Source organism: Dipodomys spectabilis, unplaced genomic scaffold, assembly GCF_019054845.1.
Source record: "Dipodomys spectabilis isolate Male_0828 unplaced genomic scaffold, ASM1905484v1 ptg000009l, whole genome shotgun sequence".
Lineage (NCBI taxonomy): Eukaryota > Metazoa > Chordata > Mammalia > Rodentia > Heteromyidae > Dipodomys > Dipodomys spectabilis.
The window spans coordinates 15,817,316-15,830,159 of record NW_024870686.1 but is presented as its reverse complement, the minus strand read 5'-3'; the positions used below and the strand labels follow the sequence as shown (position 1 = coordinate 15,830,159).

Below are 12,844 nucleotides of genomic sequence, written 5' to 3'. Positions count from 1 at the left end.
AATATCACACCACTTCATAAATCATTCTGAAAGCCCCTGGCAACATTGCTATAATACTCAGGAAATGAGGTTGGGTCTCTGTGTCTCCAAATATTGAAATGCTGAAGGTCAACTGGTGCTATTCTCTAAGGTCAGGAGATCACAGTCACATTAGTATGCTGTCCCTGAACCAAGTTCAATGTTTCTTTTCCTTTGGTACACATGACTTCAGCAAGATCTCTAATGGGCACAAACTTGTACTGTCATTTCTGCCATGGACTTCATGCTAGAAGAATGAAAATGGCAATTGTGATTCTTCTTGTACATACAAGACAATATTGAGCTTTTCTTTAGGAAATTGTGAGCCTTATCTGAACCTTAACATTATCTTTCTGTAAACCAGATATATTATTTCCTTAATAACCATATATATTAAACGTGTTTGGTGGATTTTTGCTCTTGTTTTGGTTCTCTTTTGGATTAGGTTGTTGGAGGGAATCACACAGCGTTTTAGGGCGAGGTAGTTTCTAATGTCATAAATGAGGGACCAGAAAGCTAACAAGAAAAGCCACATGGCTGAGGACCCAAAGGGAGCTGCTTTACAGTGCTGCTGGCTTGATTTTGATCAACTTGTGAAGACTACTGAACTAAAATCACATTGGATGATGAACAAGATGGATGGCCATGTCTGCTGCGCGGCTCTCGGTACTGGGGCAAGCTCCGTGGGAAGCCTTTGAACAGAAACAGAGCTGGCTGAAACTCAGGGAACTCTCGTGGTCTTTCCTTTCTATAAATTTCAACAAATCCTACCTTTTGAAGGTTCTGCCGTGTATAAGGACGCTTATCTTTCAAAGATTTAAGCCATTGTTTTATTATTGTCCTGAAAGAACTAGACATCTAATCTCCTAATTTTCCTTTCGGGTCTCTGTATCCTAATAACTAATACAAATGAGAACCCTATTCTATGGAACTAATCATGCCTGCATAGATCTCTAATACTATATGAAGGAAAACAGAATCTTTAAGTGAAAAATATGTCACTTCTTTGGGGGCATTACTGGAAATTGAGCCCAGGGCCTAAGCACTGTCCATGAGTGTTTGGACTCAAGGTTATTATCACTTGAACCAGAGCTCCACTTCTGGCTTTTCCTTTCTCTCTTTCTTCCTTTTTTTTTCTTCATTTTTTCTTCCTTCCTTCCTTCCTTCCCTTCCTTCCTTCCTTCTTTCCTTCCTTCCTTCTTTCTTTCTTTCTTTCTTCCTTTTTTTCTTTCTTTCTTTCTTTCTTTCTTTCTTCCTTCCTTCCTTCCTTCCTTCCTTCCTTCTTTCTTTTTTTTTTGCTGGTTAATTGGGGATAAAAGTCTCATGAACGTTGTTTCCCAGGCTGGCTTTGACCCACAATCCTCAGATCTCAGCCTTCTGGGTTTCTACGATTACAGGTGTGAGCACCAGTGCCTGGCTGTATCACATTCTACCCAACATTGAACTCCTTAAATCTCTTCTTTTCATATACTGAAAATCAATAAGTTTATCAAACTGTCTGTGTTTTCCTTGTATATCTGGGATTGCACCTGGAGTAGAATTAATGGTTAACAGATGGTATTTAGAAATATTGTTTGGTTACGTGCAGTTTTGCCTGATTTTGCCTGACTACTAAGGCATGCAGGCAAGTTCAAGTTCTTTAGCTTTCTCTCTCGGTGTGACCTGTTTGAATATACAACAAAAAGAAAACATAACAATTGAACACATTGAAAATGCTAGCCACTCTCCTAAGACACATTTCTGATATGGAGAGATTTTAGAGACTTGCTTAGGTATTCTGCATCAAGAGCTAACCATACCTAACCCTGGAAACCAAGGCAAGGAATAGTTTCAGTGAATATCATCTATGTGTGTTTGTTTAGAAAATGATGAAGACCATTTTGGAAGAAAGAAAGCAGCCTTTCTGACTGCTGAAGCCAATAAGTAAACACCTCCTCAGGTACGGTTTCAAAAATTATTATCTAACATTTCTTTCAACTAATTTGCCTCAATTACAGTGAGACTTTCAAACTTTTTGTGGTAGAGAATGGATGCTTTTCAAGGTGTGTTTAATTGAGCATGTTAGAGATTTTTAGTTAAAACCTCTAATCAATAACACATATTTTGTAAATAAAAAAGACATTCAAGAGCAATATAGAAAAATAATCAGAAGTACTAGTGTGTCTCCTTGATGAGCCATCTAAAAAAAAAAAATAGAACAGTCCATTCAGTTTTAAGGTGACCAAGGCCAATCTATTAGTGTGCTTGCCGTAGATTTTTTTTTTAAAGTAAAACATGTTATAAACAAAAGACCATTCAGAGCTCTTTGATAGATAGATAGAGAAGCCACAACTATGTAAAGAAGGAAATGGGTTGAAAGAGGAAATAAAGATGAAAATGGGAAAGAGAGAGAAAGTCTGAGGACTATGACAGAGGATATGAGTATCAGGGGAGCTGGAGGCAGAAGCAAGGGGGAAGGAGGGAAGGAGAGAGGAGGGAAGGAGAGAAGGAGGGAGGAAGGTGTTGGGAGGGAGTGACGGAGAAAGGAATGGAAGAGAAGTCTGTCATGTGGCTTCTGCACAAACGTGACAGTGCTGGGTCACACACCATGCTGAGGGATGCTCTTGGATTTTGAAAAACTAAAATTGGCCATTAGAAACATAAGGAATCTGTGAGCACTATTCAATGAAATACTCTCTTTCCCTCCCTATTTCTTGTAGATTCTAATGGCAGTGAATGAATTATAAATGTACCTTTTTATGGTCTAAACACATGATTGTTTTTTCTCCTTGTAGGATGATCTTATTACATCAAATGGTATATCTCCTTTTCATTGTCTCTGTTTCTGGTGGTAAGTAAGCCTTTGTCCTATGTAAAGACTAAAAATAAGCCAGGCACTGATGGCTCAAGCTTGTAATCCTAGCTACTCAGGAGGCTGAGATCTGAGCATCCAGAAAAGGCAGGAAAGTCCATGAGACTCTTATCTCCAGTTAACTGCCAGGAAACAGGAAGTGGTGCTATGGCTCCAAAGTGGCAGAGCTCTAGCCTTGAACATAAAGAGCTCAAGGACAGTGCCTATGCCCTGAGTTCAAGCCCCATGACTGACTAAAAAAGAAAAGAAAAGAAGGACTGGAAATAGCTTAATTTCTTTGCCTGCAGTGAGAGAACATTAGTCTAGGAAGGAAGATCACAGTATCACAGCGACTCATTTATGAAGAAGGGACCCATGCTATTCCCTATAAGGATAGAGATAAATTTCTTTCCTTTTCCATGTAAAATTCCAGCTGTTTCATAGAAAAAGGACATTTACACAAAAGATTACCAGTAAGACAATGCCTAAATCTATATCTGTATCTATGTTACATTTGTCTGTATATCTACATCCATAGCTACATATATAACAGACTTAAGTGATTTCAAAGAGCAATATATTATAAGGAAGAGGTCTTAGTGTGGTTCTGGTGACTCATGCCTGTAATCTCAGGACACTAAGATCTGAGGATTGCAGTTTGAAACCAGCTTGGGCAAGTGAATCCATGAGATTCTTATCTCCAACTAACTACCAAAGAGAAGTAGAGCTGTGGTTCTAGTGGTAGAGTGTTGTACTTGAGCACAAAAGCTCAGGAACATTGCCCAGGCCTTAAGTTCAAGCCTAGAGTCTGCTCACAGGAAAAAGGAAGAAGTCTTTATTTACCTCACTCATTATTCACACAGCTTTCTATAAGGCAGTCAGTTCAATAATAAACATATGCACTAGCTATTTTAGATTGAAAATGTTATGTAAACATTCATATATGGTTTAATGCATTTCAGCAATTTTACTATTGCTAATTCTCCTTACATTATATGCACAAAATGTATAGTTTATATACTACTTAATTAATATTCAGTAAAACAATGTATTTTAACTCTTACTTTTAATCACTTAAAATAAAATTTTAAGCATTCCTTTAAAAACTAACTTATTTATATTGCATTTAATTTCTAATTGTTGCCAGCATTTGACCTCAGTAAACTCTTCTTTGATTTTGGTATATGTGAAAAAGAAAAATCTAGGTAGGCATTTAAAAATTTAAAGTATACCCTGTTTTCACTCTTTTTGATGTCAGTGCCTGCATCTTGTATATACACTTCTCTAGCTTGGGGAAGGGAAGGGATACAAGTTGACCCATTGTAACAATGAGATGTACATGACACTATGTTGAAAAACAAACTTTACAATTTAGGCAGGGACGGGGAGGGAGGGAGTATAGTTGTGGAGGTGGGAGGGATCAGAAGGTAGAGGAAAAACAAAGGAGGAGGTAACAATTCTCGATAGGAAATGTACTCATTACCTTGCTCATGTAACTGTAACCCCTCTGTACAATATTTTTACAATAAAAAAACTATTTTAAAATTTTAAAGTAATGCTGGAGGGGATGTGGACAGAAGGGAACCTTACTGCGTTGTTGGTGGGAGTGTAAACTTGTTCAACCACTTTGGAAAGCAGTATGGAGGTTCCTCAAAAGACTTCACATGGAGCTTCTCTATGACTCAGCAATCCCACTTTTGGGCATTTACCCAAATGATCAAAAACAAGACCACACTAAAGCTAGCAGCACAACTATGTTTATTGCAGCATTATTTACCATAGCTAAGATATGGAACCAACCCAGATGCCCCTCAGTAGATGAATGGATCAAGAAAATGTGGTATATATACACAATGGAATTCTCTGCCTCCATCAGAAAGAATGACATTGCCCCATTTGTTAGGAAATGGAAAGGCTTGGAAAAAATTATATTAAGTGAAGTAAGCCAGGCCCAAAGAAACATAGGTCCCATGGTTTCCCTTATTTGCAATAACTACTATATGTCTGAGTCAAGCAGAGAAAGTCAGATAAGTTGATGTTAGTGAAATGAACCCTAAGATATGTATTCAAATGTTTTTTTTTCTTTCATGCGATTGTTTCTAACATATTTATAAGATTATTTCTTTGTTGATTTGTATATCCCTCCCCCACAGTATAACCCCTGCTTTCACTGTATTTCATGTCGGTATAACTTGTGGAGGAAAAGGGGAAAAACAAATAATTTAAATAGGGATACAGGTGGACCCATTGCAACAATGAGAAGTACAAGTTGTTATGTCGAAAACAAACTGTACAACTTTGGTGGGGTGGGAGGGGGGAGGATTGGGTGGGAGGGTGGGGGGGAATGGAAAGGATGGGAAGGGATAAGAAGGGGAAACAAAGGAGGAGGCTACAATGCTTGATAAGAAATGTACTCATTATCTTGCCCATGTAATTGTAACCCCTCTGTACAGTATTTTCACAATAAAAAAAGAAATCAATCCATTAAAAAAAATTTAAAGTATATACTCTCATATTTTTTTCTGACAAGATTATACTGGTCCTTATAGTCACCCATTATTATTTTGAAAAATATTATTTTATTGATAAATATGTCCGTACAAATTTGATGACATATTTTGAACATTGCATTCAAGAGTTGCATCTGTCTACCTCTTTCTTTCCTTCCTTCCTTCTTTCTTTCTTTCTTTCTTTCTTTCTATCTTTCTTTCTTTCTTTTCTTTTCCTTTCTGTTTTCTCTGCCTGCCTGCCTGCCTTGCTTGCTTGCTTCCTTCCTTCCTACCTTTCTATATGTTTGTGTGTCAAATATTCTTAATGCATGATGTGAAATATTAACAAAACTCTAAACTGATCATGTACAAGACTCTTAGGTGAAAATTTTACATTCAACTTGTCATTCAATTGTAGTAGCAGCAAAAATTCCCAAATGTTTGAGGAGTATATTTACCCTTTATCATAAATATTAGACTAATACTATGATGGAATTAGAAGGTGTATTAAATTTAATTATAATTGAAAATGGCATATCAAAACTCTGAAATATAGCTGAATCAGAGTTTAGACCAAATATTATACATATGTATGTATATATGTACATATATCTCTATATGTACATATATACATACATACATATAGGGAAATATATATAGGGATATATATATATATATATTGGGATACATAAATGTGTGTGAAATTTTGTTGTGTATTTGTGAATTGTAAGAAGAAAAGGGGTGCAGAGCAATACTTCTTAATGAGAGTATGCCAATATTTAAAACTACAATTTTTCAGTCAGTCAGTGACTAAGGAAAAAATGACCCCCAAAACCATGCATCGTGGAGGAGGGAAGGTATAGTAAGGTAAAAACAAAGGAGGAGGTAACAATGTTCGATAGGAAATGTACTCATTACCTTACTCATATAACTGTCTTTAGACAGCATCTTTACAATAAAATAAAATTTGAAAAGAATATTAAAAAATTAAAAAAGATATGATGCAATTTAGCTTTTGAAAAGTAAAAACTTATTTGAGGTTTTAGATGAAGGGGATTCAATAATTTTTTTTCAAGACTCTATCTCCTGTTAGTAAATTAGCACGGTAAGGTGAAATTATATGTTATCTTGTAGAAATCCATTAGATGCTACTGGGAAATGGCCGTCTATGATCTGTGCTAACATAATCACAGAGCTGAGTGAAGAGAAGTAATTCACAGAGGTGAAAGGATCAAGCTCCTCTAGACCTGGTTGGTCTCTGAAAAGGCATCTTTCGCTAATAAAAATCTGAGAAATAATTTAATTTTTCACACAGTATTCATTGTCTCCAAGATAGTCACTCATAAGAATGATGTTTGAGGCAAGGTTTTTGATTTTTTCATTTTTTTTTTTTTTGTGAAAATACCATACAGAGGGGTTACAATTACATAAGCCAGGTAACGAGTACATTTCTTATCAAGAATTGTTGCCTCCTCCTTTGTTTTTCCCCTACCATCCCTGCCCTCCCATCTCCACAACTACACTCTCCACCTCCCCCTGCCAAAGTTGTAAAGTTCGTTTTTCAACATAGCATCTTGTACATCTCATTGTTGCAATGGGTCCACCTGTATCCCTAAACAACTTGTTTTTTTTCTTCCCCTCCCTAAATTATGCCAACATCAAATACAGTGAAAACAGGGGTTATACCATGGGGGAGGGACATGCAAAGCAACAAAAAAAAAATCACCTTATAAATACGTTAGAAACAAACAAGAAAGAAAAACCACTTGTGTCCTTATCTTGGGGTTCATTTCACCTAACATCATCTTATCTGACCTTTTCTGCTTGTCTCAGACATATACTAGTTATTGCAAATAAGGGAAACCATGGGACCTATATTTCTTTGCACCTAGCTTACTTCACTTAATTTTTTTGATTTTTTTTCCATTTGAGGTTATTAATTTTCCGACACAAAAAGTGTTGATTGCCTTTATGGCCAAGTTCAGGCATATTTTTGGTTAAGTAGACTTACCTGCCTTACCTTGGCCAGATTATTATTTAACTAGACATGTGCCCACTGATAATTAATACTTACCATGCATTATATTACAGAATGTGTTACTGAGCTGTTCAGAGACATAAGCTTTCAAGGGGGAGATGTTGATACTGTTTTTACACCAAGCGCGAAGTATTGCCAACTACTTTGTACCCACCACCCAAGATGCTTGCTATTCACGTTCATAGCTGAATCAACATCAGAAGATCCTACCAAAGGGTAAATGTTTGTTTACCATTTACATAGAGGAAGTAGATTTTACAGGCCAATTGCCTACTGATAAATTCCCATCTGTCGTTTTGTGAAATGGCTGTTAACAGCCCTCTAGTTAAAATAACTATTGTTACAGGAAAAAAAAATGATGCTTAGGTAGATTAAGGAATGATTAAATTCCTCTCAGGGTAGCTTTCCTGGAGCTTTTTGAAGTCTCAACATTAAGGGTACAGTTTTTCCTCTCTCTTTTTAGGTATCTTAATCATTTTGCTCTAACTTTCTAGTTGCTATTGATATCTGATAACTTTCCCCCAGTTATTTTATTAGAAAAACCTAAATGCCACTTACAATCACAATTAAAGGAAAAATGGTAAATTCACACCATCAGCAAGACTCTGCTGTTTTCCTTTATCTGCCTCTATTAGTATGTGTGTGAATATTTGTAAGCTTCTTGATAATGTACCTCTAAATATCTCAACATGACTTATCCTACACAGATATAAGAAACATAGCAAGATCTTTTTTAAAATTATATCATGTTCCTCAAATGTGATATGTAGCTATTAACTGAATCTCATAAACATTCACAAATTGTATTTCATTTGTCCTAGGTTTAAATTTTTAGAATATTTCAGCCACTTTTTGTTTCCATATTAAGTGCAAAAGTGCAATAATTAAGCCTTTATTTAAAATCAAGTTGTCAACATTTTTTAGTATTATTTCCACATGTACAGATATTTACATAGTACCCTGAACAAGTCCTATTTGAAAAATTATCATAAGAACCTGTGAGCATTTTCTAAACAAGGTAGTGGTGAATACATTAGATTCTGTTGGTCTAAAGGCAAAATACTTGTATTATTATTTAAAATAATTATCGAAAACCAAGGCCAGGCATGGTAATGCATGTCTATAATGTTAGCTACTCTGGAGGCAGAAGTAGGAGAATCGTAATCAAAGGCCAGACCAAGTAGAAGTAAGAAACTAACTAAAAACAAAAACTAAAGGCAAAAAATTCTGGAGATACGGTTCAAATGTTAGAATGATTGCTTAGCAAGGCCCCAACTTCAAATCCTAGTACTGCAAAAATAGAAATAGAAATGAAAAAATATTCTTGGCTCAAGGGCTATGCAAAAACAGGCAGCTATCTATAATTTACCAAAAGGCTGTAGTTTACTCACTCCGGTTTACTTTTAGAAACACGTATCCTGCCTTTTTCAAATGTAAGGATGTTGAAATAAAAATACCAGAAGCCTGCTAAGAAAACATTTGTTTTAGGGAATTAACTATTTGTTTGGTTCATGAAATACAGCTTAGTTCCTTCTTTTTGGTTTTCTGTATGCTGACTTTTACGAGCCATTATTTTAATACATGAATTCTTACCTAGTTGTGGTATTTTTTTTAAACAGGTTTGCCTGTGTCCTGAAAGACAGTATTACTGAAACATTGCCAAAGGTGAATATGACAGGAGCAATTTCTGGATATTCTTTTAAGCAATGTCCACATCAACTAAGTGGTAAGATTTCTTAAGTAGTTGTTGTTATGCTGTGTATATATACAATTATATCTGATAAAGTTTTATGGCTATGAAGTAAAGCACAGCTATTTGGAAGTAAATCTCTACTAAAGTTCTTTCTTTAAAGGGAAAAAATGATCACATATGTGTGCCTCTGCCCTATAAGCACTAAAATTCCTTGAGTTCAATCACATCATATCTCACTATCCCAAATCTGACCATTAGCTTATTTCCTTCCTCTTTCTCAACCTAAAATTAAAAATTAAAGCCAATTAAATATAGCAATCCAAGCCAAAGCGAACAAATACAAAGAAGTACAAATACAGAAGTGGCGCTTCTCTTTTTCCTTGTTTTCTTTTTCAAAATACGTTTTATTATCTTTAGTTATACAAAGGAGTTGTTACTTAATAAAGCAGTTTATGAATATAATTAATTTTATTGTTTTTCTTTCTTTCTTTTTTTTTTTTTTTTTGGTCGGTCATGGAGCCTGAACTCTGGGCCTGGGCACTGTCCTTCAGCTCTTCAGCTCAAGGCTAGTGCTCTACCATTTGAGCCGCAGCACCACTTCTGGCTTTTTCTACGTGGTGCTAAGGAATGGAACCCAGGGCCTCAGCATGCAAGGCAAGCACTCTACCACTGAGCCAACTTCCAGGCCCTTTATTGTTAATTTTAAAAATGCCTTATTCTAAATATTTAGGAAATTTTTCTGTAATTTTCCCATTCAAGTTCTCTACTGTCCATGTTTAGTTACAAAGATCAAGTACACATCTAATCCATTCCTAGGAAATGGATGATCAATAAACTACTTGATCAAATCCTTAATAGTGCATTGTCTCAATACTGAAACAGACCCTTGAATAGCTTTGTCGGTAAGACAGCCAAGGAGAAGCAAGATCAGAACATGAATATGTAAATTTACCTGTCTAAAATAGTTGTATGAAGGATGCTGTGAGAAGTATTCTGTTAATGCTTCCTTGTGAGAGGATGAACTAAGCAAATTGAGAATAAAAGGCAAGGCTTTCTGAGGAGGGTGGATGAGAAGCTCAAAGGGTAAGTCAGGAGAGACAAATGCTCAGCAATAATTCTGCACTTGCCCCTGAAATCTGAAGGGTATTCCTATTTTCCACTTAAAATTCTAGCTTGCAACAGAGATGTATACGTGGACCTGGACATGAGGGGCATGAACTATAATGACTCTCTCGCCAGCAGTGCTCAGAAATGCCAAGAGAGATGCACGAATGACATCCACTGTCAGTTTTTCACGTTTGCTACAAGACACTTTCCCAGTGCAAAACACCGGTGAGTGGAGCTGGGAACTGAGTTCAGGGACATGGGAGCATTCCATGAAAACCAAAATGCTGACTTGTTAAAATTATTTTTAATCACCTTGATGCCAAAACTCGTGCTTCAGCCCTGAAGAGGAGCTTAAAATTGTAAGCATGAAGCCCACCTTTGGTCCTCAGCTCCACCCAGACCTGAGCTCCTCCCTGCCCTGGAGTTCCCGCCATCCAGCTGGCCCCTCCCTCTGTCTGCTAGACCCATCTACCTCACTTCCTACCCCAGACCCTGCAGCTACTTAGATGGTGGAGGCTGCCGTGGGCTCCCTCCCCGGGGGAAATCTGGCTTCTCTAATAAACCTTGTAATCATCTTTCTTCTGTGCCTGCCTGCCTCCGCGTGGTCCCCTGGGAAGGATGTGATGGATCCTTGAAAAACTAAAACAACCATTCTTGTTTTGTCACGAAAAAGTCCATTAAGAGTTCAATTCATTTAATTTATGGCGAAGTCTATCTTTTAATGGTAGTGTTGTGAAATTCCTCCACTATCACACCAAGACTTTTGTGCAATGGAGAAGTTGTATTATCTCACGGATTTTCCTACTTGCAGTTAGAAGACTAATCTGCACTTTTGTTTTTACTCAGTCACATCTGCTTGTTGAAGTACACCCCAACAGGCGCACCAACTGGAATAGCCAAGCTCACTAATGTGGTTTCTGGATTTTCACTCAAGTCCTGTGCACTTTCTAACCTAGGTAACTATTGTTTTCTTAACCAGGTAGTTAGACGTTAAATGTGTATGTATCTCATGATGTGTAATAGGTCTAATTTTGGACACCTATTTGTGCTCACTAATGAAATGGACCCAATGATCTTTTAACTTCTCTGTATAACAAAATTCATTATGTTCAGTGTGTATATATATTATTTAATAATTATTGTTACTTAATTAATATATTAGATATTAATATATAATTACATTTAATATTCAATATTATATGTAATATGTAAAATACACAATAGATAACACAATATATAATATGCTATATAATATATGCTGTCTAACTGCCATGTAATATATAATATAGCATATTGTATATGCTATATTTCATATTATATAACATATTATATTACACAATATAATGCTAATAAACAATATTGTATACATACATAAATACAATATTGTAATAATACAATCTACAATATTATGTAGTCTATCATATATTATGTTATATATTAATATATTGATTATGTATTATATTAATATATAATATATAAAGTTTATTTAATATATACTATATATTATATGCTATGCACATACAATATAGTAGTATATAATTATGTATTGATATATAATTATTTTGTTATATGTTATTGTATATAATGTATTACCTATCACATATGATATAATTAAATTAGTGATATGTAGTATAATTATATTATTAAATTAATTATATTGAATACAATTGCTTTTATGATTTAATATACATAAATGATATAAAATATATGATATGTATTTCAAGCTTAAAATTGTCTCATTTTTTTCTAACTTAAAACAATTAAAAGGAGATTTGGGGAAAAATTTAACTATGAAGCTGACAAATACCATGACTGGAAAGAATTTTCATGCTGGTGGATGGCTGGATTATCTCACATGGTCTTTCTGTTACACAGCTTGTATTAGGGACATTTTTCCCAGCACAGCATTCTCAGACAGTAATGTCGACAGTGTTATGGCTCCAGATGCCTTTGTCTGCCGCCGACTTTGTACCCACCATCCCACCTGCTTGTTCTTTACCTTCTTTTCCCAAGAATGGCCAAAAGAATCTCAAAGGTAAGGAGTTATGATTAAGAGTGGTTTATTATCTTTTAAATCACTTTTTCAAAAGCCACCACTGTACATTCTGAGAACTTAAAACTTCAGTCCACACATCTTTAGATGTGGTTTGCTTTGATATAATTTTTTCAGGACTTATTTACTTATTTATTTACTTACTTATTTTTGGTCAGAAACCTCTGTCTCCTTAAAACATCTCAAAGTGGCTTGCCAAGTACACGCATTACAAAGGACCATGCCCTTTCTGGTTTCAGTCTACAAAACTGTAGGCACAGCGTCCCAGGTAAGCAGTGAAGATGCTTTCTTTCGTTAAAACACCAACAATTCTTTGAGATTGAGGAACACTACGTTTATGCCTTCTCATATCTGACCTGTGATTCATTACCTAGTATTCTGTCATTCTTCAATTTACCATGACACTGATTTCTTGGGAGAGGAATTGGATATTGTTGATGTGAAAGGACACGAAGCTTGTCAGAAAACTTGTACCAGTGCCATCCGCTGCCAGTTCTTTACCTATTCCCCACCTCAAGAATCTTGCAATGAAAGAAAGTAAGGCAAATGAATAGTCAAAGAGATGTCCCCTGTCCCTTGCCTTGGCAGGTAAAGTTCATTACCTCCATACCGTTTC

The 12,844-nt window shown here is 35.8% G+C and overlaps 1 protein-coding gene across 1 annotated transcript; it reads left to right on the top strand.

Moving 5' to 3' along the window:
• The first annotated feature begins 2,793 nt into the window (after positions 1 to 2,793).
• On the top strand, positions 2,794 to 10,404 carry F11 (coagulation factor XI). The gene is made up of 4 exons (XM_042701630.1): positions 2,794 to 2,848; positions 7,429 to 7,591; positions 8,995 to 9,101; positions 10,241 to 10,404. The coding sequence occupies exons 1-4, from the start codon at positions 2,794 to 2,796 to the stop codon at positions 10,402 to 10,404; spliced, it is 489 nt and encodes a 162-aa protein (XP_042557564.1).
• The last annotated feature ends 2,440 nt before the right edge of the window (positions 10,405 to 12,844 follow it).

What these genes read in the sequence shown, in the direction of transcription:
- F11 (XM_042701630.1), top strand. Translation starts at nt 2,794, where the DNA reads ATGATCTTATTACATCAAATGGTATATCTCCTTTTCATTGTCTCTGTT. An exon ending in TCAGAAGATCCTACCAAAGG is followed by an intron (nt 7,592 to 8,994) that starts GTAAATGTTTGT and finishes TTTTTTAAACAG; the next exon opens with GTTTGCCTGTGTCCTGAAAG. An exon ending in ATGTCCACATCAACTAAGTG is followed by an intron (nt 9,102 to 10,240) that starts GTAAGATTTCTT and finishes TTAAAATTCTAG; the next exon opens with CTTGCAACAGAGATGTATAC.